Consider the following 27954-nt stretch of genomic DNA (forward strand, 5'->3'; position numbering starts at 1 on the left):
AGCCAAGAGTGATACCATATATGCCCCATAGCTTCTTTTTTTTTTTTTTTTTTTTTTTATTATTTTCTTCTTTTTTTGGGGGGGGGGGGTTGTATGGAAGCCCCAAACGCAATTTCATTGTTCTTGACAATGACAATAAATAAATAAATACTAAAATATAACATTGTTATCCTTTTACAAAAAACAGCTGAACATGAGAGGTTTTTGGACCAATTTTGTGTTCTCCGTTCTTTAAGCACCGGTTTGAGCATCGTTTAAGCACCGGCACCGTTTCAAAAGTACCGATTTGGCACCGGTATCGGATAAAACCTAAACGATACCCATCCCTAGTGATTACCAACAAAGATTAATGCATATCAGGACTTTGACTTAGAAACTGTTTTATTCATATTTCAGGGATTTCAAAGGTGTCAGATTTACTTTGTCTAAAGTGAAAAAACCCCCAGCTCAGTTCCTATTCTGCTCTATCAGTCCTATCAGTGTCTGCCACACCTGAATGAGCAGCAGAGGAGTGTACAGTTGAATTGAACGCACCCACATGTATTACAGCTTTCGGCTTCTTGGATTTAACCCTTGATGTACTGACAGTCAAATATCATGAGGCTCTTTTTGGCCTACATGCAACCGTCAGCTTGACTGAACTGCACCTGGTGTGTAGATTCAGATACCAGAATGTGTTTGAACATGAACACATTTTTTTTTTTTTTGCTTAAAAGAAATGCTGACCTCAGTGCATGACCTCACTCGACAAACAAAGACATTTTAGAAGCATACTTCCTGACTTATTCTGAGTCATCTGTTACCAGGAAAACTCCAATGCATCAGGCTGCTGAGTGCACACAGGCCTCTATTCTGTTTACAGGTTATATGTAGTGTATTGTAAGCATGTATGCAATCCTCTCATAGGTTGGGTCACCTTAAATTACTCAATAGATCGGCCAGACGTCGCGCTGCCCGAAGCTTCAGACCATCATCAATTAACTGACCGAGCTTCAACTCTTTAATTAGCACAAAAATGCAATGTGTATAACATGATTACAGTTGCACCTGCAATGAAAGATTGTTATCTAATTAAGCTAACAGCTGAAATACAGACTTTAATGTAACATCAACAGCTTCAATAAATGCTTCGATGAAATGATAATGATAAATGATAAGTAATGCAATAGTAATGATAATGGTTATGAATAGTAACAGTAAAATAATTTCCTAATCTCCACAGCCTCCATGTTCTGTCTTCTCTGAATAGCTACCCTGTACACTCTAACCACTGTGAAAAGACAGTATATGTTCCCAACATGTTTTGAAGGCAGAACGAATAAAAATGATGATTTCTCTGACCAAGGAGACCTTCTTACGCCTATAGAGAACATAGAGACACTGAGGAACCAGGAGACCAGAGTCCAAAACCAGGATAAAGAGTTTCAGTGAATGTGGTGTTGAAGGTGTGGAGGTGGATCAGAGTGTCAGAGGAGACTCTGTTGAAGGACAGAGTGCCAGCAGGACAGTCCACATACACTGCTACTCTGTTAGAGGCAGTGGAGGAGGAGAGGATGGTGGTGGTGATGGATGTTTCTTCTTTTCTGTGACAAACTGAGTAACCACCATCATAGTAGAAAAGACTCCAGGACTGTTGATTTTCTCCAAATACACAGTTGCCACTGCCTCCTTTCCTTCCGATGCTTCTGTTACTCAATGATATATGAACCCTTCCTTTCCACTCGACCTCCCAGTAACAGCGACCAGTCAGACCATTTCTACACAGCAGCTGAGGATATCGGTCAAATCTGTCTGGATGATCAGGATATGACTGATCCTCCATAACATACATAGCCTCATTGTTGTTGTCAGACAGCCTGATCCTACTGTGTACTGTGTCTGAATCAATAGTGAGTGGACAGGAATCTGATAGAGAGAACAAACAAAATGAAAGCATAAAAATGTTCATTTATATTAACAAACAATCATTCATGAAATAACAATGAAACAAAGTTATAGTAGAAAATACACAGTCCAAATACAGGGTGTATCAAAAAGAATTAAATCCAAAAGGCTAGATGCACGCTCAATCATCCAGGAAAGTAAATCTACAAAAGTTGAATCTGTTCATCTGGACGTAGCGTTTTGTGGGAGAAACGTTTCGTCACTCATACAAGTGACTTCTTCAGTCTCAGCTGACTGCAGGTTTCAATCTTATAAACAGTACATTTGCATAATGACTGAAACCAGCCCACTGAAACAAACAGAGTAACATAGTGTACGCGGTTAAGTGCAGGAGAATTGCCAGGATTTTTACATCGGGGAAACCAAACAACCTCTAGCGAAGCGGATGGCACAACACAGAAGAGCCACCTCGTCAGGTCAGGACTCTGCAGTCTATTCACACCTACAGGCCAGTGGACACTCTTTCAATGATGAGGATGTAACATCTTGGACAGGGAGGAACGCTGGTTTGAGCGCGAAGTCAAAGAGGCCATTTACATGAAAGGGGAAAGACCATCTCTGAATCGAGGAGGGGGCCTAAGGGTACATCTGTCACCATCTTACAATGCTGTGATTGCAGCCATTCCCCAACTCTCTGTTGGGGAATGGCTGTGGGATTATAATATTATCTTATGCCATGTTATACCCCTGATTAATGATTGTGAATTATGTAGTTTTAGTTTGCATTATTCTCCTGAATTAGAAGAAGGTGATAACTATTAAAGGTATTAAACTGATTTGTATTACATTAGACTGCTGATTTATTGTGAATGAATGATATTGTTTTATGATGCATTATACTGCTGAGTTATAGGAAATACTGTTTTCAGAGAGTCAGGGCCTTGCTGTTCTGATAGTAGAGGACACAGAGAGCACAGGAGCTTCTCTCCCACCGTTGATGAAGGCAGACAAAATAGGGAGCAGCCAAGGCCATAAGTCAGGCTCGCTAGGAGTTACCTAGTTTTTACGACTAGGTGGGGGCCACAGTGATGAGACAGCTTACAGGGAGGAGGTCAGCGCCCTGACCCACTGGTGTCAAGACAACCATCTCACCCTCAACGTCGCAAAGACAAAGGAGTTGATAGTGGACTTCCGGAGGTGCAGAGAAAGTGGTAGCCATCCATGTTAATGATTGATTTTGGTGATGAAAGAAATTAGGATTTGAATCACCAAATTGACTTTTTGTTTAACCATATTTGGACTCACGTAGTCACATAGATTTGTTGAGGTGGGATAGTTGATGAGGTTCATGTATCCGTTCAGAACATCTCCAGAGAGTTTTTGGAAGTTTTTAACAAGAGATTTAGTGTCTCTTTATGTTTGAGCGATTTATACATCAGGGAAACCAAACAACCTTTGGCGAAGAGGATGGCACAACACAGAAGAGCTACCTTGTCAGGCCAGGACTCTGCAGTCTATTTACACCTACAGGCCAGTGGACGCTCTATCAATGATGAGGATGTAACATCCTGGACAGGGAGGAGCGCTGGTTTGAGCGCGAAGTCAAGGAGGCCATTTACGTCAAAGGGGAAAGACCATCTCTGAATCAAGGAGGGGGCCTAAGGGTCCATCTGTCACCATCTTACAATGCTGTGATTGCAGCCATTCCCCAACTCTCTGTGAATGGGACTCATGGCCATTGATCAGAGGGCTTTGATCAGTGGGCTTTGATAAGTGGTTGTTGATCAATGGTCATGACAAGTTGCATATTAATGATCAAGCACTGAGCTCCTAGCCCATTGTTATAATAATAATGGATTGCATTTCTAGGCACCCAAAGTTCTTTACTCTCACATTCACACACTGGTGCAGGCAAACCATAGTTGTAGCCACAGCTGCCCTGGGGCAGACTGGCAGAAGCGAGGCTGCCATATCACGCCATCGGCCCCTCTGGCCAACACCAGTAGGCGGCAGGGTAAAGTGTCTTGCCCAAGAACACAACGGGACAGAGGGAGCAGTGGGATCGAACCGGCAACCTTTCGGTTACAGATGAGATTCCCAACCCCCTGAGCCATGGTCGCCCTTTTTCCTTCAGTGGGCTGGTTTCAGTCATTATGCAAATGTCCTGTTTATAAGTTTGGGAAAACCTGCAGTCAGCTGAGACTGAAGAAGTCACTTGGATGAGTGACAAGACGTTTCTCCCACGGAAAATGCCACGTCCAGATGAATAGAATCAACCTTTTGGGAGTTTTAGAAACTGTTTATTTAAATATACTTACACTTTATCAGACCTTTCCTCAGCCATCGGACTCCACCAGGATCAAATCTAAAATGAATTGAGGGGAAGGATGTAAGCACAAAATGAATTGAAAGACAGAGGGTTGAGTTACTAAATCTAAAACATTTTACTAATAAGCTTTTCGTCAGCTTTTTCATCCATGGATGCTTGTTATTAGCATTGGTTTTCAGTGCTCAGTGGGGGTTTCCATTCTCAAACTTGACTGAAGAGATCATTTATGATTGTAAAGTGAGCCATTATCTGAGGACTTTAAAATGATAACATATCTATTGTAAATGTCTGTATTTAAACTCAGTCAGACTGGATTTCTATGTGTAGCTGAGGTATCAGCTACTTTCCTGTATTTTTTTTAATATTCTCCTGCTTTTCAAAAATTCTCATTCTCAAATGTTAATGCTATAATTTTGTTAAAGTCTTGACCCTTGACATTTCAAGCATGTTTGAGGTTTGATGTCTGTCCAACAAATTTTTGGCCAAAGTATAAAGACAGATACAGATTTGATCTTTCTCCCTGTTTAAAATATGTTAATTTGATATAGTCTGATTGATCTTAACCTAAGAGACTCCAGTTTACAGCATGGACTCTTCAATGCAGCTGACAGTAGAATTTCTCCTGAATCCTGCAGGTTATTGTTACCCAGATCCATCTCCCTGAGATTAGTTGATTGAATAACTCTGATCAGAGCTCCACAGCTTCTCTCCGAGAGGTTACAGCCACTCAGCCTTAGAAAAGTTATTGAATAAGAGAAAGAAATGTAATAGTTAAACATCCACAATGAAGCTGCACACAAGTAACATAGATTTTATTAAATGGACATAGACCTGCATTTTAAATCTGATGAAATATAAACAGTTACCAAAATATAACCTATATAGTACAACTGTGGTAGATTAGCTGAAATGGCTTCACATTTCACTAAACATAATATGTTAACACACTAAAGATGCAATAAAGGACCAAACCGTGTTTCATATTTTCTTCCTTAGTCAAAAATATTCGTCAGCTCCAATGTAAAAAATGAAACAAAAACCATCTATCTATTTATCTATATACATATACATATACATACACACACACACACACACACACACACACATATATATATATATATATATATATATATATATATATATATATATATATATATATATATATATATATATATATATATATATATATATATATATATATATATATATATATATATACCATACCTGAGAGTTTCCAGTTTGCAATGTGGACTCTCCAGTCCAACAGACAGAAGAGTAATTCCTGAATCTTGCAGATCATTGTTGCTCAGGTCCAATTTTTGCAAACTACAGGTGTGGCAGCTGAGAACTGAGGAAAGAGCTTCACAGCTTCTCTCTGTGAGGTTACAGTCACTCAGTCTGAAGAGACAATAATACATTTATAAATCTAGAAATAATTTGAATAATGTAAAAGTCCAGCTATCAGTGTACTTACAGAGCCTTGTTTGAGGCTTTGACCACTGGCAGCAACCTCAGAAGAGCCTCCTCTGAAGCAGAGTATTTCTTCAGTTTAAACACATCCAGATCTTTTTCTGATGACAGTAAGATGAAGACCAGAGCTGACCACTGAGCAGGAGACAGTTTATCTGTGGAGAGACTTCCTGATCTCAGGGACTGTTGGATCTCCTCCACCAGAGAACGATCATTCAGTTCATTCAGACAGTGGATCAGATTGATGCTCTTCTCTGCAGACAGATTGTCATTGAGCTTCTCCTTGATGTACTGGGCTGTTTCCTGGTTGGTCTGTGAGATACTTCCTGTCTGTGTCAGCAGACCTCGTAGGAGAGTCTGATTGGTCTGCAATGAAAGGCCCAGGAGGAAGCGGAGGAACAAGTCCAGGTGTCCATTTGGACTCTGTAAGGCCTTGTTCACAGCACTCTGGGTGACAAGTGTCTCTTCTAGTTCTTCTCTGGTATCACACTTAATGGGTGTTGTTTGTTGTTCTTGCATCAGATTGAGTCGAGAGTTGATGAAGGTCAGATGGACATGAAGAGCAGCCAGAAACTCCTGAACACTCAGATGGATGAAGCAGAACACCTTGTCCTGGTACAGTCCTCTCTCCTCTTTAAAGATCTGTGTGAACACTCCTGAGTACACTGAGGCTGCTCTGATATCGATGCCACACTCTGTCAGGTCTGATTCATAGAAGATCAGGTTTCCTTTCTGCAGCTGATCAAAAGCCAGTTTTCCCAGAGACTCCATCATCTTCCTGCTCTCTGGACTCCAGTGTGGATCTGTCTCAGCTCCTCCATCATATTTGACCTTCTTCACTTTGGCCTGAACCACCAGGAAGTGGATGTACATCTCAGTCAGGGTCTTGGGCAGCTGTCCTCCCTCTCTGGTTTCCAGCACATCCTCCAGAACTGTAGCAGTGATCCAGCAGAAGACTGGGATGTGACACATGATGTGGAGGCTTCGTGATGTCTTGATGTGGGAGATGATCCTGCTGGCCTGCTCCTCATCTCTGAATCTCTTCCTGAAGTACTCCTCCTTCTGTGGGTCAGTGAACCCTCTGACCTTTGTCACCATGTCAACACAGTCAGGAGGGATCTGATTGGCTGCTGCAGGTCGTGTGGTTATCCAGAGGCGAGCAGAGGGAAGCAGTTTCCCCCTGATGAGGTTTATCAGCAGCGCATCCACTGAGGTGGACTCTCTAGGGTCAATTAGGTTTTTAGTTTTCTGGAAGTCCAGAGGAAGTCGACACTCATCCAGACCATCAAAGATGAACACAACCTGGAAGTCTTCAAAGCTGCAGATTCCTGCTTCTTTGGTTTCAGTAAAGAAGTGATGAACAAGTTCCACCAAGCTGAACTTTTCCTCTTTCAGCACATTCAGCTCTCTGAAAGTGAATGGAAATAAAAACTTGATGTCCTGGTTGGCTTTGTCTTCAGCCCAGTCCAGGCTGTATTTCTGTGTTAAGACTGTTTTCCCAATGCCAGCTACTCCCATTGTCAGCACTGTTCTGATTTGTTTAATTCTTTGTGGTGAGCCTTTAAAGATGTCTTCTTGTCTGATTGTTGTTTCTGGTCTGTGTGATTTCCTGGATGCTGTTTCAATCTGTCCGACCTCATGTTCATCATTGACCTCTGCAGTCCCTCCCTCTGTGATGTAGAGCTCTGTGTAGATCTGATTCAGTGGGACTTGGGTTGGATTTTCAGCTCTGACACTTCCCTCCAAGGCAATTTGGAACTTCTCTCTGAGCTTACGCTTTAGACACCGATGACACCGTAAAAGCAAACCTAGTGAGTATGACAATGTTAGTTCAGTAACTCGCCTCACTAATGACGATGGTCACATGACAGGGTGAGGCAATGCCTCCCAAAGATTTCACCCAAAACATCTGTCGATGATGACCCAAACCCTTTTTCGCACTTTGGGTCATGTGGTGAGGCAAATGATTAATAATGGGTCAACGGCCCTGTTAACCCTTTAAAGCTGGCCGGAGCGCTCCGTTTTGCGTAACTATTTTTAAATCCCGGTAGAACTGCAACCCCGTAAGCTAGCGCAATAACTTTTTTTTGCATATGAAACCGGAGGAGTTGTACTTCCATCTTATGCCATCAGCGACTCCTAGGTCACGATTACCTCCCATATATAGCTTTGAAAAAATTGCATAAAAACCACTTTGCAACAACAAAAACATAATATTCCAGAAACACGCTTTGCCAATCCGATCAGCTGTTCGTAACACTTCCTATGTCCATCATCGTGAACTATCGCATGTCCGCCATGACCTGCCCGAAACAGGAAGTGACATCATTTTGCGGAAATGTATTTTTTTACCATCAGGACATCATGAGCCTATACTGGTGTTTTTAAAAGTTATCTTTGACTTTATGACTTTCTGTATCGTTTCTGGGATGCTTAGGACTCATATTGCACTGCTGGAAATAGTTTATTTTGATGCATATGCTGCTTTTTTCGCAAATTTGCATTGTAATATTTATTTTCGTTTTTCCTGCAGTGCATAAAAATTGGTGTATTTCAAAAATAAAACTATAAAGACACTCAAAATAAATTGCCTGTGATGGGAAAACAATTTGTGCAACTTTTTTGTACTTACAGTTTTGAGGAATAAACCTCTTAAATTTCTCTAACTACAAATATATGTTAAAAAAATAAAAACAATTTTCAATTTTTTTGTAGGTAATTGCTTTTTTGCAATTACTATGCACTTAAATGGTAAATGGCTTGTATTTGTATAGCGCTCTCCTAGTCCTAAGGATCCCAAAGCACTTTACACATCCAGTTATCCACACACTGGTGATGGCAAGCTACGTTGTAGCCACAGTCACCATGGGGCACACTGAAAGAGGCGAGGACACTGGCGCCACCGGGCCCTCTGACCACCACCAGTAGTCAACGGGTGAAGTGTCTTGCACAAGACACACAACTTCCGAGACTGTCCAGGGCTCGAACCGGCAACCTTCCGATTACAAGGCGAACTCCCAACTCTTGAGCCACAATCGCACATAAAATGAGTTAAAGTTAGATATACATTTCAATATTGAGGTTGGCTTTTTTTCCTCTGGCAGAAGGGAGTATGGAGGGGAATTTTTGTTCTTTAGGGTTTCTTTTTCTTCTCTTTTTACCTGTCAGTGACTCTAGCTCGGTTTCACAAGACCCAGTTTTTTTCCCTTTCCTATTGATTGTAGCATCGGCCTATTTGGGGAGGGTACCAATATGGAAAATATATATATAAATCTTATAAAGTTTGTATCTGTCTTGTGTGAAACTTGTATGAAAAGCATACAAGAGTGAAAACCGATATTGTCATGTTTCGGCTGTGTACAGGCAAGAGAAGGACCCAAATGCAAAACTCACTACACAGGAATAAAACTCAAAAAGCTGCTTTATTGCAGAATGGCACAAAAATATAACAAAACTAAACTGGGGCATGGATAAACGGAAACACAGCCATGAGGGAGACTACGACACTGACAAAGAGAAACATAGGGCTTAAATACACAGAGGGGTAACGAGAGAATGAGACACAGAAGGAGAGCACAGCTGGGAGTAATCAGGCTGTACGAGACAAGGGAAGCAAAACTAGAAACACTCACATGAGGCATGGACCTTCAAAGTAAAACAGGAAACACACTGACTGAATTCTAAACATGCAAACTTAACAGCAACTGGGGAGACAGAATATAGGAGCCTGAAACATGGTACAAAAACATCACAGTGGACATAACATGGAACACAGGGAAGCCATATGACAAAGCCAAAGAACTGAACCTATGATAACCATAACTGAAATCTAGGGAAACAAGAAACGGTACAACAAAGGACTCAAAACATAATCCATAATATAAAAACACCAGATCTCTTCAAAATAAAACTGGGAACGAGAGGCAGACATGACAACATAAGACAACAGACATGAAACACACGAAGGGCAAGGGAGACTTCACAGGGGTTGAAAACACAAGTAAGCAAATGAATATAGGAAACCTAAAAAGCTTAAACATATGAACATCAAAAGAACTAAAACTCAAAACACTGGGTCATAAGACCCAGGATCGTGACAGATATAAGATCCCTTGAAAAATTATATAAATGAAACTTGTATGTTTTGGATACTTACTAAAACAATATGTCATGGTCCTGGGCCATGTTGGCCCAGTATTCTTAGTTTCTTGTATCTTTTGTATTTCGTTCCTTATTTAGGCCATGTTTTCTGAGGTGTCCTGTTGTGGTGTTCCCTAAGTGTTTTCCCTTCGTGACTCTTACCCCCTGTGTGCCCCCCTGTGTATTTATCAGCCCTCGTCTCTCGTTGTGTTTATTCCATGTTTCCCCTGCCCGTTATGTCTATGTTCTCCCTGTGCTCTCTCTCCCCTCCTGTCTGAACCCCCGTGTACTTCCTGTTTTACTTTGGGACTCGTGCACCTGTATACGTCATGTTATGTTCACCCCGCCCTGTCTCGTTATGATTATCAGTGTCACCTGTGTTCCCCATGTGCTCCCACTTCCCTCGTTAACCCTCGGTGTACTTCTGTCTGCGTCTCCCTCAGTTCTGTGTCGCGTTCTCCCTCATGCTGCGTGGATTTCCCTGTGTCTCTCTCCGAGTGTTAGTTTATTGTTCCCAGTTTAAGTTTTGTATTTCCTGTGATCTGCCTTCCAGCATTAAAGCTGTGATTTTGAGTTTATCCCCTGAGTCCGTGAGTTTGCATTTTGGGTCCTCATCCTGCCTGCCACACAGCGAGCCATGACACAATATATGAAAGTAATGAGAAAGTGGCCACTTTCATGAGTAAATCATATAAGCCTTATATGATTTACTATATGAGGTAAGCCAAATCTTATGCAAGTCTTTGATAAGGTTTTTCTATTTATTTTCCATATGGGTAAGGGGTTATTAGGAGTTGCTTTTGTTTTCTTTTTTTCTTGTTATGTAAGGTTTTTGTTTTTGTTGCCTATTTTTTTCTTTTCTTTCTCTTTGTTTTTTGTTTTCATAATTTAACTAAACTTCAATTCAATTCAATTTTATTTATATAGCGCCAAATCACAACAAAAGTCGCCTCAAGACGCTTCATAGGTAAACTCACCTACATTCTCTCTTATGGAAATATATATATATGCCCTTGTGTAGTTGTGAACCCCAGAAATGATGTTTTACACAGCATGTTATAAAAAATGTTTTATGTTGATATAACGGACCTTAAAGTAATTTTCTTAAATGTTAAAGGGCTGCATAATGCTGTAAATGTCGTGGCCCTGGGTCAAAACAACCCAGCGTTCTTAGTTTTCTTGTTTATGTATTTTCTTAGTTCATGATTTATTCCACAGTTCCTAGGTTGTTTAGTTTAGTTTATTGGATTCCCTCCAGTGTCTCTACCCTTTGTATCTCTCTCTGTGTCTGTTGTGAGTTTCCTGTTTTAGTCTGAAGGTCTGTCTCATGTGAGTGTTCTCAGCTTTACATCTGTATCTCGTCAGCTCTGATTTCTCCCAGGTGTGTTCTCCTCCTGTCTCCCCTCCCATGATTACCCCTGTGAGTATTTAAGCCCTGTGTGTCTCCTGCCTGTTGCTGGTTTGCCTGCGTTATTGCCCTCCGTCAACCTGTGTGCATTGGTTCCCTGCATCATTTCCCTAAGTCTCCCTGCAACTCTCTTTCAGGTCTGTTTCTGTTAGTTTTCCCAGTTTAGTTCTTCTTGCGTTCTGGACATGACTTCTCCCCTGCTATTTGTATTGTCACTGTCAAAATGAAGGTTCACTCACTTCGGAAGCTGCCCGCATCTTGGGTCTTTTATTAAAATTCCACTTGCCACATGAGCCGTGACAGTAAAAAGACAAAAAACTCTTTCACCATTGAAAAAAGAAAAACCCCAAATTGCTTTATTGTCAGAAACCCCTCTAAATGATTTGTAACATTTATATTTGTAACACACACAACTAAAGAGAAGTTGAGTTGGTCAAGTTCTCTACTCATCTTGCAAAAGAAAAACTAGAGGAGTGGCTATCCTTATTCATCACAATTTGCTGTGTGCTGTACAAATCATGGACAAACAGTATCCCACATTCTTGATGTTTAGTTCACAAACACTTCTTGTAATGACTATTTACTACTCCTGGCATTTTGGAGATGTTATACAGTAAAGTTACAGTGGGATACAAATAATATCAGGCTGATCCTGCTGTAATTTGTTCCACCTGTCCAAATCACGGACAAACGACATCCCACAGTTGTTTGTTTTTGAACCCATTTTGCACAGAGAGGCATTTTTTAGAAAAATGTATTGATAGCAGTGTGGAGGTAAGCATCAACGACACAGAGCTCTCAGTTCTCACTCCTTCTTTATTAGTCTCCAACATCAACTGGGCATATCGCGCCACAAAACACAGGAACACACTTCCTATACACTGGGTGTGAGTGGAGCCCTCTAGTGGTCCACCACACATGCCCCCCCCCCCCGAACACACAGCAGAACTAGTCCAGGACCCGGGGCTTAAGCAAACGGCCGGAACGGCTGAACCGGGGGGGTGGGGAACTGACAGAGGGCAACCCAGCCCGGGAGCGAGGCTGGCACTGGCGGTCAGAAAAAGCTGCAGACGACTCGGACTCCGTTGATTTTGGGTCGCTCCTGGGGGAAAAAACAGAATCCATCAGCCCAGTGGCAGGTGGGCGGCCGCAGCGAGGGGCCTGGGCCGGGACCACCTGATCCTCCTGCATAACATGTGAAGGCTTAAGTTTGTCAACAGAGACAACCTCCTGCCGACCGCCAAAGTCCAAAATGAAATGTTTGTTGCCTGGTTTAAGAACCCTGTATGGCCCGTCATATGGTGGACGCAGCGGAGTCCTATGGGCATCGTGCCTGACGAAAACGAAACGAGCAGAGTCCAACGAACTCGGAACAAAAGTGTCAGGCAGGCAGTGGTGCACAGGACCAGGAACAGGAAATGAGTCTCTTGGGGGGCGAAAAGGCAACAAAGAGGTATCGAAACATGGGGGAGGGCTCTCAGGTAAGAATTCCCCGGGGACCCGGAGAGGCTGGCCGAGGACCAGTTCAGCCGGGGAAACCCCGAGGTCTTCTTTAACCGCGCTACGCAATCCCAGCAAAACCCACGGAAGACGATCGACCCAGTCGCCACTTGTTAAGGAAGCCCGGAGCGCGGCCTTAAGTGACCGGTGAAACCGTTCGCACATCCCATTAGCTTGCGGGTGGTATGCTGTGGTGCGGTGGACCTTGACCCCCAGGCCGTCAGCCATAGCCGACCAAAGCTCAGAAACAAACTGGGGGCCCCTGTCCGAGGTAATGTCAGCAGGGGGACCGAAACGTGAAACCCACGTTGACAAAAATGCCCTAGCCACCGTCACCGCCGTCGTGGACACCAGGGGTACCGCCTCCGGCCACCTGGTCGTGCGGTCCACCACAGTCAAAAGGTGCGTGAAACCCTGTGACTGCGGCAAGGGAACAACCAGGTCCACATGAACGTGATCAAAACGCCTACCCGGGACACGGAAAGGTTCGAGGGGTGCCTGTGTGTGCCGGTGGATTTTCGAGCGTTGACATGGGATACAAACCGCCACCCATTCTTTCACCGCCTTGCGAATGCCCGGCCAAACAAACCTGGCGCTGACCAGCTTGACCGAGGCCCGGACGCCGGGAGGAGAGAGGGCATGCACCGAGTCAAAAACACGATGACGCGACGAAAGGGGAACCACCGGGCGGGGGCGAACAGTGGAAACGTCGCAAAGATGATGCGGACCGCCGTCCCACACCGGGGTGTCCTCCAGGACGAGACCCGTTTTTGTTGACTGAAGGGCAAGGACGTCCGGGTCAGCACGTTGCTCGGCGGCCATGGCAGCGTAGTCGACGCCGACATACACCGGAGAAACCAACACACGTGAGAGACAGTCAGCGACGTGATTGGACTTATCAGCCACATGCTGAATGTCTGTGGTAAACTCTGAAATGGCCGCCAACTGGCGCTGCTGGCGTGCGCTCCATGGGTCAGAGACCTTGGACATCGCAAACGTCAAAGGTTTGTGGTCAACGTACGCAGTAAAGTTGCGACCCTCGAGGAAAAAACGAAAATGTCGTGTGGCGAGGTGCAGGGCCAGCAACTCCCTGTCAAAAACACTGTACTTGCGTTCAGCATCCCGGAGCGTACGACTGAAAAAGGCGAGCGGTTGCCAGAGACCCAAAACCCGCTGTTCCAACACCCCACCCACTGCCACGTCGGACGCGTTGGTGGTCAACGCGATCTCTGCCGACGGAAGTGGGTGGGCCAGCAGGGTGGCGTCAGCCAGCGCAGACTTGGCTGCGGAAAATGCATGGACGTGTTCCGGCAGCCAGTCAACCGGATCTTTGGCCGTTTTACCCTTTAAGGCAGCATCGAGTGGCTGTAGCAGGTGAGCAGCTCTGGGGAGAAAGCGGTTGTAAAGGTTTATCATCCCCAAGAACTCTTGCAACGCTTTAACCGACGTGGGACGCAGAAAAGCCGAAACGGCCTGGACTCTGTCGGGCAACGGAACCACACCTTCAGCGGAAATCCGGTGCCCAAGGAAATCCTGAACAGGCAACCCAAACTGGCACTTGGAAGGGTTGATGATCAGGCCGTGCGCTGCCAAACGCTGGAAAACCTGGCGCAGATGGGACTCGTGCTGGCTCGCTGAGCAGCTGGCCACCAATATATCGTCCTGATAAACAAAAACGAACGGCAGCCCACGCAAAACGGAGTCCATCAGCCGCTGAAAGGTCTGGGCGGCACCTTTCAGGCCAAACAGCATGCGCAAAAACTCGAACAAGCCGAAGGGGGTAATGACAGCGGTTTTAGGAACGTCTTCGGCGCACACGGGAACTTGGAGATACTCCTGCACCAAGTCAATTTTAGAAAAAATCGACGTTCCGGCGAGATTGGCAGAAAAATCCTGAATGTGGGGGATGGGGTAACGGTCATTCTCCGTGGCATTATTTAAACGGCGGAAATCTCCGCATGGCCGCCACCGACCATCCGATTTGGGCACCATGTGAAGCGGAGAGGCCCATGCACTGTTCGAACGCTGTACAATGCCAAGGCGCTCCATGGCTGCAAACTCTTCCCGAGCGACGGACAGTCTCGCGGGGTCGAGGCGAACACCGGTGGCCCGACCGTGGGAATATAATGCTCTACCCCATGCTTCGTTACCGTGCTAGAGAAATTAGGGACAGACAGCGATGGAAACTCTAAAAGCAAACGCTGAAAAGCATCCCCGGAGGTCACTACATTAGCCCGAATCAGGGGCTCGGCGGCCCGAGTAAAACAGGGTAACGAAGAAAACGAGAGAGCATCGATTAAACGTCTGTTAGCAACATCGACAAGCAGTCCATGAGCACACAGAAAATCAGCAGCTAAAATAGGTACAGAGCTAGCGGCAACAACAAAGTTCCACTGGAAATCCCGGCCATGAAAACAAACAGTCACCAACCTTTCCCCAAATGTTTTGATGGGAGAGCCATTAGCTGCAATGAGCTGCGGCCCACAGTTCGCTGCTAGCCCGTCGGCAGCGGTAGGGGGAAGGAGGCTCTTCTGGGAGCCGGAGTCCACGAGAAAACGTCTCCCGGAGCGCGAGTCCTCTATGAAGAGCAGGCTTTCTTTATTGGCAGCAGTCGCGGCTGCTACGGCGCGCTGGCGGGTCCGTTTCCCTGGGCCGTGAAAGCGCAAGGCGGCAGGCAGCGACGCACTCTGTCGCCAAACGCTGATGGTAGAAACAGATGCTCTTTCCGCAGTGCCGGCGTGTAGCAATCCCTGTCGTCAGCAAGGGGGCGGATGCTCCGGGGGAGGCAGGTGGAGGCGTGGAAGGTGCCGCCGGCGGGTCCGTAGTCAGGGCGTGAACGTTGAAAGTGTGGCTAGCCAGGAGAATGCGATCCGCTTCTTCAGCCAGGGAGCGATAATCCTTCACTGGCTGAAGAAGCGGGGAGTTTGCGAGGACAGCTCTCACGGCGGCCGGTAGTTGGCGGAGGAAGAGGTGGGTGAAGAGGAAACCACCGTCATCCGGCCCAAGCAACGATAGCATGTTCTCCATGAGCTCGAGCGCGGTACCGCCACCCAAGCCTGACTGGTTGAGGAGCTTTTCGGCTCGTTCAGCGTCGGAGAGGGCATAGCGCCGAAGAAGCAGCTCCTTGAGGGCGTGTATTTCCCTTGGGCGGGTGGGTCCCGGAGGAGTGTCATCGCGCGACGGGTGGCCAGTGGGTCGAGCGAGGCCACCACATGGTGATACTTCGTGTCGTCAGCCGAGATGCCGCGAAGCGCAAACTGAGCTTCCACGTGTACAAACCATGACGGGGGTCATGGAGCCAAAAGTCCAGCAGTTTCAGCGCCACAGCGAACGTAGCTGCAACAGGAGGCGGAGGTCCGGCGGTCCGGTCCGGTCCATAGTGGAGTCTGCGTTATCTGCGGCCCGTTGCATGCTCGAGTCAGGGGTCACCAATATGGAGGTAAGCATCAACGACACAGAGCTCTCAGTTCTCACTCCTTCTTTATTAGTCTCCAACATCAACTGGGCATATCGCGCCACAAAACACAGGAACACACTTCCTATACACTGGGTGTGAGTGGAGCCCTTTAGTGGTCCACCACAGCAGTGCTGAATATTATTACACAGGAAAAAAAACAACTACATGTAAAATAATTGCACCATGACACCGCTACCTTTCTTAATGGAGTGACAGTAACTGCGTGTGTGTATGTAAGCATGTAAAACCTGAAGATAATCAGATTAACAGTATTTTGTCTTTATCCGCCATTGTAGAAATTCATCTCATGTAAACAATAACGTGACGTGAAAAAAGGCACATACTTTTAATGTTGGGTGACGAACTCTGTATTCCTCATCCACACTTAAACGCAAAAACTGAGTTTTCAAAAATCTCCAACCTGACAGGAGTTTTCAAAAATCTCTTTTTTTGGTTATTCGAAACCCCATTTACATGTGGACGAAAGGTCCAAACGCATGGAAAAAGCTCAATTTTCAAAAATACCCGTGTAAGTGTGGACGTAGCGTAAAAGAGTTTGTAGTTTATTTTTTTGCTATCTGTAATTTATTGCAGTTTACTTTTATTTGTTTGTTTGTCTGTCTACTAAATGTTTGAGGTGTGAAATAAACTGCAATGGAGTTGCGTTTAAAAACAAAATATGGATGTGAGTGGCTGGAGGATGTGTTTGTGCCTGAAGGCGCGGGGAGGGGGTAGGTGGTGGTTTATTTTGGTGTAAAACAAAGGGGCCTAGCATAAAAAGTTTGAAAACCACTGCTCTAAGCTATTAGTGACGAGACTGGAGGGCATTCTGCCCTTACCCTATAAACCCTGATCAAACAGGTTTCATTTAAAACCAATTTTCATCTACAAATATCAGGCGATTGTTAAATGTTACACAACATTCAAATCAGACAAATTATAAAGCCTATGTCAAATCTTTAGATGTCGAAAAGGCATGTGACAGAATCGAGTGGACATACTTTTTTACATATTAGTAAGATTTGGCTTAGGACTTTATTGGATGGATAAAAACTATTTATGATCTCCCAGAAGCTTGTCTTATTACACATGTTGTACAATCACCAGCCTTCCCACTGCAAAGAGGTACGAGGCAAGACTTTCCTCTGCCCCTCCTCCTTTTTTGCACTAGCACTTGAACTACCATTCAGCAGGATCAAGATGTGCATGATATAACAATGGGTGGAACAATCCATAAAATAGCATTGAATGCAGATGATATTCTTTTGGGGCGATCGTGGCTCAAGAGTTGGCCGTTCGCCTTATAATCGGAAGGTTGCCAGGCAAGACCCCAGGTGCAGGCTGTGTAAAGATGCCCCAGAGACAATCCAGCACATAACAGCAGGGTGCAAGATGCTAGCAGGCAGGGCATACATGGAACGCCATAACCAAGTGGCCGGCATAGTGTACAGGAACATCTGTGCCGAGTATAACCTGGAAGTCCCGAGGTCAAAATGGGAGATGCCCCCAAGGGTGGTGGAGAATGACCGAGCTAAGATCCTGTGGGACTTCCAGATACAGACGGACAAAATGGTGGTGGCTAACCAACCGGACATAGTGGTGGTAGACAAACAGAAGAAGACGGCCGTAGTGATCGATGTAGCGGTTCCGAATGACAGCAATATCAGGAAGAAGGAACACGAGAAGCTGGAGAAATACCAAGGGCTCAGAGAAGAGCTCGAGAGGATGTGGAGGGTGAAGGTAACGGTGGTCCCCGTGGTAATCGGAGCACTAGGTGCAGTGACTCCCGAGCTAGGTGAGTGGCTCCAGCAGATCCCAGGAACAACTTGGAGATCGTTGATTGTTGGGTTTTTCTCTGTGTTGTTACGAACTTGTATGTCCATGTGTTTGTTTGTGCAGGTGTTGTGTTTTTTCTATGTTAATTTAGCTGTGCCAGGATATACTGCCCCGGCGTGATTGGATCCAGCTGGAGGACCCGCCCATTAAAAGGAGGCTTGAGTGCTACAGCGAGGGAGGTCCTCGCGTTTCTCCTCATGACCCAGCAGTAGTCCTGTGGTAGCCGCTGGCTGCAGTACGTTTGAAAGTTGTGGAAGTGGAGTGGGTAGGGGTGAGCTGCCGTTTCTTTTGATCACCCATTTTCTCCTGTTTTGAGTTAGTTAAGGAGGTCAGACTCTGTCTTTATTTTTGACTTTGTTTTGGTAAGGTCAGGGGTGCGGGATCTGTGTAGGTTTGTTTTGTTTATTGTTTTGGCCTTGGCTCACCCTGAAGTGTTGACACTCCCGTTTTGGTTCTCTTTATTCACATTGTAAATAAATCACCTCATATCTAACGGATTTGTTTCTCGTGGCTGCTTGGGTCTTGGGGGGGAAGCGAGTGCCTCGCTCATGTTATGGCCTGGCCCTAGACGGGTCGTAACAGTATCTATAATACATTTGGTGCTATATAAATAAAATTGAATTAATTTGAAAAAATCTGTCCAGAAGAGCACAGTCCAAGGAACAGCTAAGATGCTGTGCAGGACCCTCAAGCTCCCAGGACTCTGGTAGAGGACCCGAGCTTGAAGGATAGACTGCCCGGAAGGGGGAGCAGAGAATTTATTGTGGATTTTAAAAGTGACTTTCGAAATGATATTTCTTTTAAAATCAATTTTTGATTTGAAGTAGTCATTGATGGATAAATAATTGATAATATGGATGGATAAATAGTTGCTTTATAATTATTCTTTTTTAATTTTACATTGAATGATCATATAATGAATTACTCTACTACTGTCTGAATGAATAAAATAATAAAAAAAATCATTAGTAAATTAATTTATTAATAAATATTATTTTGCACAATTCATTATTGAAGCAGAAAGGTTGATTTTGATGTGTTTTCGTGTTTAAATCTTAAGCAGATTTTCTGTAAACTGCCTATGTTAAATTTTAGGGGTTTGCTTCACATTTAAATCGACTGTGTAACTGCCTACACTAAGGCTACGTTCACTCTGCAGGTCTTAGTGCTCAATTTGGATTTTTTGATCAAATCCGATTGTTTTGTCTGCTTGTTCACACTACAAATAAAATGCGACAGCAAACGCGCTCTAGTGTGAACGCTCAAAGCGGCCGCATGCGCAAAAGAAGACGTCACACACAACGCGCTCTGTTTAGACCCAGAGCAAACAGTATTGTTTGACTGATGGCCTTAATATAAAGACTTCGGACTTTACGTTTCCCAGTTTTTGCTTTAAGTTATTTTGTTATTTACATAATAATGTAAATAACCTAATAATGATCCTTATTGCTGTTTTAGAGGAGCGCTGCTTCAAAGGATAGCTGCAGATTTCTGTCAGAATCTGCAGATTATGCAGTACAAAGAAAATGTTCACGTTTCTCCAACGTTGTCTTCCCAACAGTTTCACTAACATCTACACTGGAGGGCCAGGAAGCGTTCACGATGTCTTCTCGGGCGCTTCTCCGGAGCTGATAATTAGCGTCTGTCTTGTGTCAGTGACGTAAAAGACACATTTAATGTGACATGACAGTTCAAACAGCAGTCGCTTTCTAAAACATTGTGTACATATCCGATTCAGTACCACATACAAAAGTGACCCAGATTGGATTTGATATTGGATTTGTGCCGTTCACACTGTCACACCATGATCGGATATGGGTCGCATAGGGTAAAAAAAAAAATCGGATTTGATGCGCTTTCACATGCAGTGTGAACGTAGCCTAATACTACAGCAGCCAGAGAAATACCAGATTGAAACAAGAGCTCTGATTGGTCACTTTCATGTGTTGAGACCTTAGTAAGTAAGTAAATAAGTAAAATTTATTTATATAGCGCTTTTCACAGATAAAAATCACAAAGTGCTTTACAACACAGAAAATGGGAATATAAAAACAATATAACAGTAAATAAAACAATGTAAAACAATAAAACTATAAAAACAGCATAAGAAGAAATTAATCAAATGCTTTTAGTGACATTACTTCAGACTGTTAAACTCTTACCTTCTGATGAAACTGTATGGACTGGTTTTTCTTGTTTCTCCACAGCGTGTGAAGGTTTATCTGTTGGAGGAAATTAGAAATCATGAACAGGTCTTTGTAAGTGTTTTCATTTTTCATGATTCATGCATGATTTTTATTTATCTGTGTGTGTGTGTGATACAAGATATGCTAAATTTTATAGAGACACAACAGCAAGGTGTAAAAAGAATAGAATAGAGATTCAGTTTATAAATATACTTCATGAAAATCATTTCTCATGTTATCTGTACACCACACCAAGTGTTTCATGTTATTTCTTTGACTGACTTGTACGAGTCTTGACTTTGTCCAAAATCTTTTGTGCGACTCCCAAAGCATTTTCAGGTTTGTATTTATTGATCATCAAATTCACTATTTCCAGTTTATCAGCTGTCTGAAGATCACTCTTTGGGATGGCTGGTAAACCATCCAGTGCCTCAGATTTCTGTAGATACCACTTAAAGAGCTTCAGTTCCTTATCGCTCAAATTCCCAAGTGTTTCCAGAAGCTCGGTCTGCAGACCTTCCTTCATCTTTGCTCTGTAACAACACAAGAGTACAAATCTGAAGAAACTGGAAAGATCAGAGTCAGAGAGTTTTAAAGTTTAAGAAGCCAGTCTGTTTGTTTAATCAGAATCCCCATTAGCATAAGCCTTAGCTTTATTAATCCTGTGTTTCACTCAATCCAACACCACAACAAAAAACAAGCAGATTCTTAACAAACAGATAGCAATTCATTTCATATCACATGAAATATATTCCAGCCCTAACTACAGTGGATGCAAAAGTATTCGGCCCCCTTGAACTTTCCCACATTTTGTCACATTACACAAACATGAATCAGTTTTAGTGGAATTCCAGGTGAAAGACCAACACAAAGTGGTGCACACGTGAGAAGTGGAATGAAAATCAGACATGATTCCAAACATTTTTTACAAATAAATAACTGCAAAGTGGGGTGTGTGTAATTATTCAGCCCCCTGAGTCAATACTGTGTAGAACCAGCTTTTGCTGCAGTTCCAGCTGCCAGTCTTTGAGGGTCTGTCTCTACCAGCTTTGCACATCTACAGACTGAAATCTTTGCCCATTCTTCTTTGAAACAGCTCCAGCTCAGTCAGATTAGATGGGCAGCGTTTGTGAACAGCAGTTTCAGATCTTGCCACAGATTCTGGATTGGATTTAGATCTGGGCCGTTCTAACACATGGATATGTTTGGTTTTAAACCATCCCATCGTTGCCCTGGCTTTATGTTCAGGGTCGTTGTCCTGCTGGAAGGTGAACCTCCGCCCCAGTCTCAAGTCTCAACTCTGACCAGCTTCCCTGTCCCTGCTGAAGAGAAGCACCCCAGAGCATGATGCTGCCACCACCATATCTGACAGTGGGGATGGTGTGTTCAGAGTGATGTGCAGTGTTTTCTGCCACACAAAGCGTTTTGCATTTTGGCCAAAAGGTTCCATGTTGGTCTCATCTGACCAGAGCAGCTTCTTCCACATGTTTGCTGTGTCCCCACATGGCTTGTGGCAAACTGCAAACGGGACTTCTTATGGTTTTCTGTTAACAATGGCTTTCTTCTTCTTCTTCGAGACTTCCGGTTAGATCATGAGAGGGTGAAGACGCGTGCGCCACAGCTCCTGCACCTGATCTTACGAAATTTCGACAAATATCAAAGTAATACATCTTCTTTCCACAAAGCAACATAGGGATTGTGAAGAGTGCATTCTTCTCCAAATGCCTCCAAAAAAACTAAATCCGAAGCTAGTGGCGACAGAAACGACCGAATTTGATGTGGCCTCAACTGAAAATGACGGCGCCAAAGCTGGCACGCCAGTTAACTCCGCACTCGAGGAATATACACAAGGTAACAAACAAGTACTCTCTGCGATTACTTCCTTGGATAATAAGATAACTCAAATGAAAATAGACGTTTGCGACACCCTACGTGGGGAAATCGCAACGCTAAGGGCTGAAAATAATGAAGCCATCACAGCTCTAAAAACGGTAATGGAAAATTACAACGCACAGCTGAAAGATCTATCAGAATCAGCGACAACCACTTCTAACTCCGTGGTGAAACTAGAAGAAAAAGTCAAACAACTTTCTAATAAAGTGGAACAACTGTCCGAAAAATGCACTGATCTGGAAGGGCGTTCAAAGAGGAAAAATATAAGGATAGCCGGAGTACCTGAAGGTAGAGAAAATGGTCAACGTCCTAGAGACTTTGCGGCAAGGCTACTACGAGACCTACTAGACCTGGACGAAACCCCACTGGTGGACCGTGCACACAGAGCCCTACGAGTGACCCCAGAAGAAGAGGCCCCGCCACGACACTTGATTGTGAGGATACACTATTGCCATACTATGGAAGAAATACTTCGAAGAATCTCCACCAGGAAAAATCTGAAGCTCGGAGATATCCGCGTTCAGATTTTCCGCGACCTACCCCAGGCGGTGGTAAAACGACGAGCAGCGTTTACTCCAGCAAGAAACCTGCTTCGAGACCAACCCGGAGTTAAATATGGGCTTCTATACCCGGCTAAACTTAGGGTGACACACAATGGTACGGAACTGGTCTTTATAGATCCCAACGAAGCACTTCGCTACGCACAAGAAAAATTTGGATCTCAATAAGGACGGCATAAGGTAGATAAACCAGAGCTCTGCATCTGGCCCAATGACACGTACTTACTTTGATATAAAAAATCATCATTTGCCCAGGAGCTATGGACAAAGGAAGTTTTGAGATAGAATATTTTGGTAAGCTTAGTTTTTGTTATAGCATCCCCTCGAATTTTTTTTTTTTTTTTTTTTTTTGGGATACACGGAAGGGGATGCATTGCTTACGTTTTTTCTTTTTTGTCACGGTTACATACGGGTAGGGGGGTGGGGGGTGAGGGTTGGGACCCATATCTCGACTGTACGAATATGGAAAATACGAGAATTAAGCCGCCCTAAAGTATACAAATGCAAGATAATGGAAAGGTAAAAAATGTGGATTTAACTTTTTGTACTTGGAATGTAAAGGGTGTAAATGAACCTGTTAAAAGAGGCAAAGTTTTATCGTACTTGAAATCTCTTAACGTGGATATTATTTTTTTACAAGAAACTCACTTGAAAAATGCGGCTCACAATAAACTTAAATGTAGATGGATAAATCAGGTGTACTACTCAACACTTTCCGCCAAAACTAGAGGGGTAGCTATCTTAATCAAGAAAGATACCCCGTTCAAACATAACTCCACTATAGTTGATAAGAATGGGAGATATGTATTAGTGACTGGGGAGCTGCATACTACTCCAATTATTCTACTGAATGTCTATGGGCCCAACTATGACGATCCAGAATTCTATAGAAAGGTCTTCAGCTTAATTCCGGATATACCCAACAGTAATTTAATAATTGGAGGTGACTTTAACCTAGTATTAGATCCATATTTGGATAAATCCTTGTCCAAAAAAATCACACCGTGTAAAAGCAGTAATTTTATTAAAACATATATGAAGAATATGAATATCTGTGATGCGTGGAGAATTTTAAATCCATCAGGCAGAGAGTATTCTTTCCACTCCCACGTACACAATAGTTATTCAAGGATTGATTATTTTTTGGTGGATGGAAAAATGCTCCCCCTAATTCGAAATGCAACCTATCACAATATTATTATCTCTGATCACTGCCCCGTTACTTGTTCCTTTGCACTTAGTAACCCCATTAAAACATACAGAAATTGGAGATTTGACCCACAATTACTGAACGATTTAGAATTTAAACAATATATAAACTCTCAGGCTTTCTTCTTGCCACTCTTCCATAAAGGCAGGGCTCTAGACTAACTTTTTGCCATGGGCGCACTGGTACGCCTAACTTTAAAAAGTTAAAAAGCACTCAAATTTTTCAACCGCATTACTTAACACCACAGTTTTACATGTGCACTTTTTGGGGGGGGAGTTGCAGTCCATACAGACAATATTCATTTCTAAATGATTAACTAACAAACTTGTGCTTAAAGTGCTTTGTCAATATTGTAGAAAATGTTCAACTTAATCATCATCTTGGCTCCTCTGACGACCTGTTTGCTGCTGCCTGCTGCTGAAAGGCAGTGGGGAGAGGGGACACTTGGGCAGTGCATTTACTGCAGCATTCAAAGATTGATGGCACTGTGTCAGAGCACCGGCTATGAATTTCAGAAGGATCAGGCCTTAACTTAACAGAAAAGTTAGCAATAGTTCTTTTCCTATTACAGCTACATCCACTCTGTCGTGCCGAGGCTGCTCACTAGGGCTGGGTATCATCACTGATTTCTATCATCCATTCGATTCCGGTTTTCAAAGTCCCGATTCGATTCAACTTAGCCTCAGACAGTCAGAAATATTATAATTCTGATCATTTATCAGTACTGACTTCATCAGAATTGTGAACATCACAGCAGATGCCTTTGTGTGAAAGTAACTGAGAATAAAACAGAAAAACATGAAGGAGATTTTCCTGGTCTGGCTTTTTATTGCAGATAACCTTAAAATATTCTGCAATAATCTGTAATTTTGCATAATTTTAAGAAGTTTAAATTTCTTCAGTATTGAACAGCAGAAATTAGGCTTTCTTGTCCGAGGTCATTTAAGTGAAAAAAGAAAAAGACAGCGCTGTAAACAACGGTAGACTGGTGGGTAATAAGCCAATGAATGATGCAGAAAACAGAGATTTGAAACTGTTCCTGAAGTACACACAGAGAGCTGTGCATGAAGTGTGATTTTTATCGTGGTGGAAGCAAAACAGCAAAAGTCAGAGGGAATTCATGACGACATTGATCAAATGTGAAGCGCAGTTTGCTGCTTCTTCTGCTGCTGGCTCGGTGGATTTTGGTTGGAGAGACAAAACCTGCAGCTCAGAATCAGCGCAAAAAGACGTGAACACAGCGCGGACCGGACGCATCAGGATCGCTGAGCTCCGACAGCGTGTCCGTCTGCGGGCCGTCGGGTGAGAAAGCCGAGAAAGACAAAGCTGATCCTGATGCGTCGGGTCTGTGTTTACGTCTTTGTGTGGAATCCGTGTGCCTGCTCTCATCTGCTGTTTGGTTGTTGTTGAAATGGTTTTGTGAGCTTTAATCTGAGAATCTGGCGTTTCTGGCAAAACACAGTTATATTTAAAAGTCGATTCAGGATTTAATGAATCGATATCGATTTCTTCAAGCTACTCACCTCGCTCTTCCAACTGGACTTTCAAGTGCCAACTTTGTGCAGTGCATGACTAATAGTTGTCCTATGGACAGATTCCCCCACCTGAGCTGTAGATCTCTGCAGCTCATCCAGAGTCACCATGGGCCTCTTGGCTGCATTTCTGATCAGCGCTCTCCTTGTTCAGTCTGTGAGTTTAGGAGGACGGCCTTGTCTTGGTAGGTTTACAGTTGTGCCATACTCCTTCCATTTCTGAATGATGGCTTGAACAGTGCTGCGTGGGATGTTCAAGGCTTGGGAAATCTTTTTGTAGACTAAGCCTGCTTTAAATTTCTCAATAACTTTATCCCTGACCTGTACTGTACTGACATTAGATTACACACAGGTGCTCTCTATTTAGTCATTAGCACTCATCAGGCAACGTCTATGGGCAACTGACTGCACTCAGACCAAAGGGGCTGAATAATTACGCATACCCCACTTTTCAGCTATTTATTTGTAAAAAAAAAATGCTTGGAATCATGTCTGATCCCAGCCCATTGTTCCTTCAGTGGGCTGGTTTCAGTCATTATGCAAATGTACTGTTTATAAGATTTGGGGAAACCTGCAGTCAGCTGAGACTGAAGTCACCTGGATGAGTGACGAAATGTTTCTCCCACAAAACGCTACGTCCAGATTAACAGATTCAAATTTTGGAGAATCATGCATGATTTCCGTTCCACTTCTCACGTGTACACCACTTTGTGTTGGTCTTTCACCTGGAATTCCAATAGAATTCAATTAGGTTAGTGGCTGTAATGTGACAAAATGTGGGAAAGTTCAAAGGGGCCGAAAACTTTTGCAAGCCACTGTATATGCTTCATCAAAACGAAAGCTTCAAGCCATTCAAACATGTCATAAGTCATACTCTAAATAATACAGAGTAAGCGGTATGTGCTGAGGACAGAGTCAAAGATTGGTAAATAAAACTGAAAATCTTAACCCAAATGCAGACATCTTAAAGAAAAACACACCTCGATTAACAGAATGTCCAAACAAGGCAATAAAAAAAAGGCACAACAAACAGACAGCAGGCAGAAACACTCACAGGAAGAAGCCTAACAGTTTAACAAAGGTTAGTACCTAAGCAACAGCAAGTAACTCATACAAACATCAACTGAAAGTAAGTGAAACAATGGGGAAGGCAGAAAACAAGCAGATCAAAAACAAAAAAATGCATTAATATAATTCAAATCAGAACTATAAATAATTACACACAAATAACAATAATAATAATAATAATAGCAGCTTGATTCAAATGTAATTTACATTTACTATCAGGTAAAAATTACTAAAAACATTACCATCAAGATAAAGTGACACAGATCAAATTAAAACATCCCATCGTATCTTGTAATCCAATGCCAACTACAGGGTGGGCCATTTATATGGATACACCGTAATAACATGGGAATGGTTGGTGATATTAAAGTCCTGTTTGTGGCACATTAGTATATGTGAGGGGACAAACTCCTCAAGGTGGGTGGTGACCATGGTGGCCATTTAGAAGTCGGCCATCTTGGATAAAACGTTTTGTTTTCTCATTAGGGAGAGGGCCATGTGACACATCAAACTTATTGGTAATGTCACAAGAACAACAATGGTGTGCTTGGTTTCAATGTAACTTTACTCACATATACTAATGTGCCACAAACAGGACTTTAATATCACCAAACATTCTCATGTTATTACGCTGTATCCATATAAATGGCCCACCCTGTACTACTTATATTAAAGTAATGTGTATTATAAAGTGTTTTTGACTAACAGCTGCAGCAATAGGTACAATAAATTAATATTAATGAAAGTAGGGTTAGAATCTGCTTTAACTGCATCATAAACATGTGGATCATCATGTAAACATATATGTTTTATACACATGACATCATCAGCCAAAGCCCAGAGGTCACTGTGTGAGAGCAATAACAGGACATTTAATATCAGACATTCATGTTTCTGTGTAACTGACGCTGACCTTATGAAGCTCTGCTACAAACCTATGCAGAGAGATCCACACCTGTTACAACTTTACATGTCCCAGCACTACTCTTTAATATTCACATAACCACTAGAGGTCAGTGTGAGCAGAGGGAGGAGCTCAGCTAGATGAGCATAAGTAAAGACAAGTTTAATATTCTCCTTGTCTCTCACAAAGTGAAGGAAAAATGAAAACTGTTAGAACCTGTTTGATGCCTGACAGCTGCAGTGGTTCTGATAAAGCGTGAGCAGTCTGAGATGTCAGTGAGCAGTAACAAGGAGAAAATGTTTGCTGCCTGTTGAACAGAAACACTTTCCACGACAAATGAAAGCTGAATGATCAGAGACACTTACAGCAGTGACGCTGAGTCCTGGTTCTCCTCACAGATCCAAGAGTTCACAGAGTGGAGCTGAAGACTTCACCTCACCTGAGCTGGATCACCTCACAGGCAAACACTGACACAATAAGTCTCAGAACTTCCTGTCGAGCACAGCAGGCTCCACCTCTAAAACCAGAATGTTGAGTTCTTTCAACGAACTGGTTTGATCTGTTTTCCTGCAGTGTG

The 27954-nt window shown here is 43.4% G+C and overlaps 2 protein-coding genes across 2 annotated transcripts in view; both read right to left on the reverse strand.

The window, feature by feature from the left end:
- Window positions 1–27954, reverse strand: part of LOC146634242 (uncharacterized) — a 241186-nt gene that overhangs the window by 120479 nt on the left and 92753 nt on the right. The gene's annotated exons all lie outside the window — the stretch shown is intronic.
- On the reverse strand, window positions 1361–27834 carry LOC146634248 (protein NLRC3-like). Its single transcript, XM_085375502.1, has 8 exons — window positions 27743–27834; window positions 20493–20743; window positions 20187–20246; window positions 5688–7491; window positions 5438–5611; window positions 4778–4945; window positions 4203–4249; window positions 1361–1905 (listed from the first exon to the last, which is right to left on the reverse strand). Exons 2-8 carry the CDS (start codon window positions 20734–20736, stop codon window positions 1361–1363), a joined length of 3042 nt encoding a protein of 1013 aa, XP_085231628.1. The 5' UTR covers window positions 20737–20743; window positions 27743–27834.

The sequence above is a fragment of the Diplotaxodon limnothrissa genome, linkage group LG3 (assembly GCF_057381915.1).
Source record: "Diplotaxodon limnothrissa isolate DT_005_m linkage group LG3, D_limnothrissa_male_GT1.1, whole genome shotgun sequence".
NCBI lineage: Eukaryota > Metazoa > Chordata > Actinopteri > Cichliformes > Cichlidae > Diplotaxodon > Diplotaxodon limnothrissa.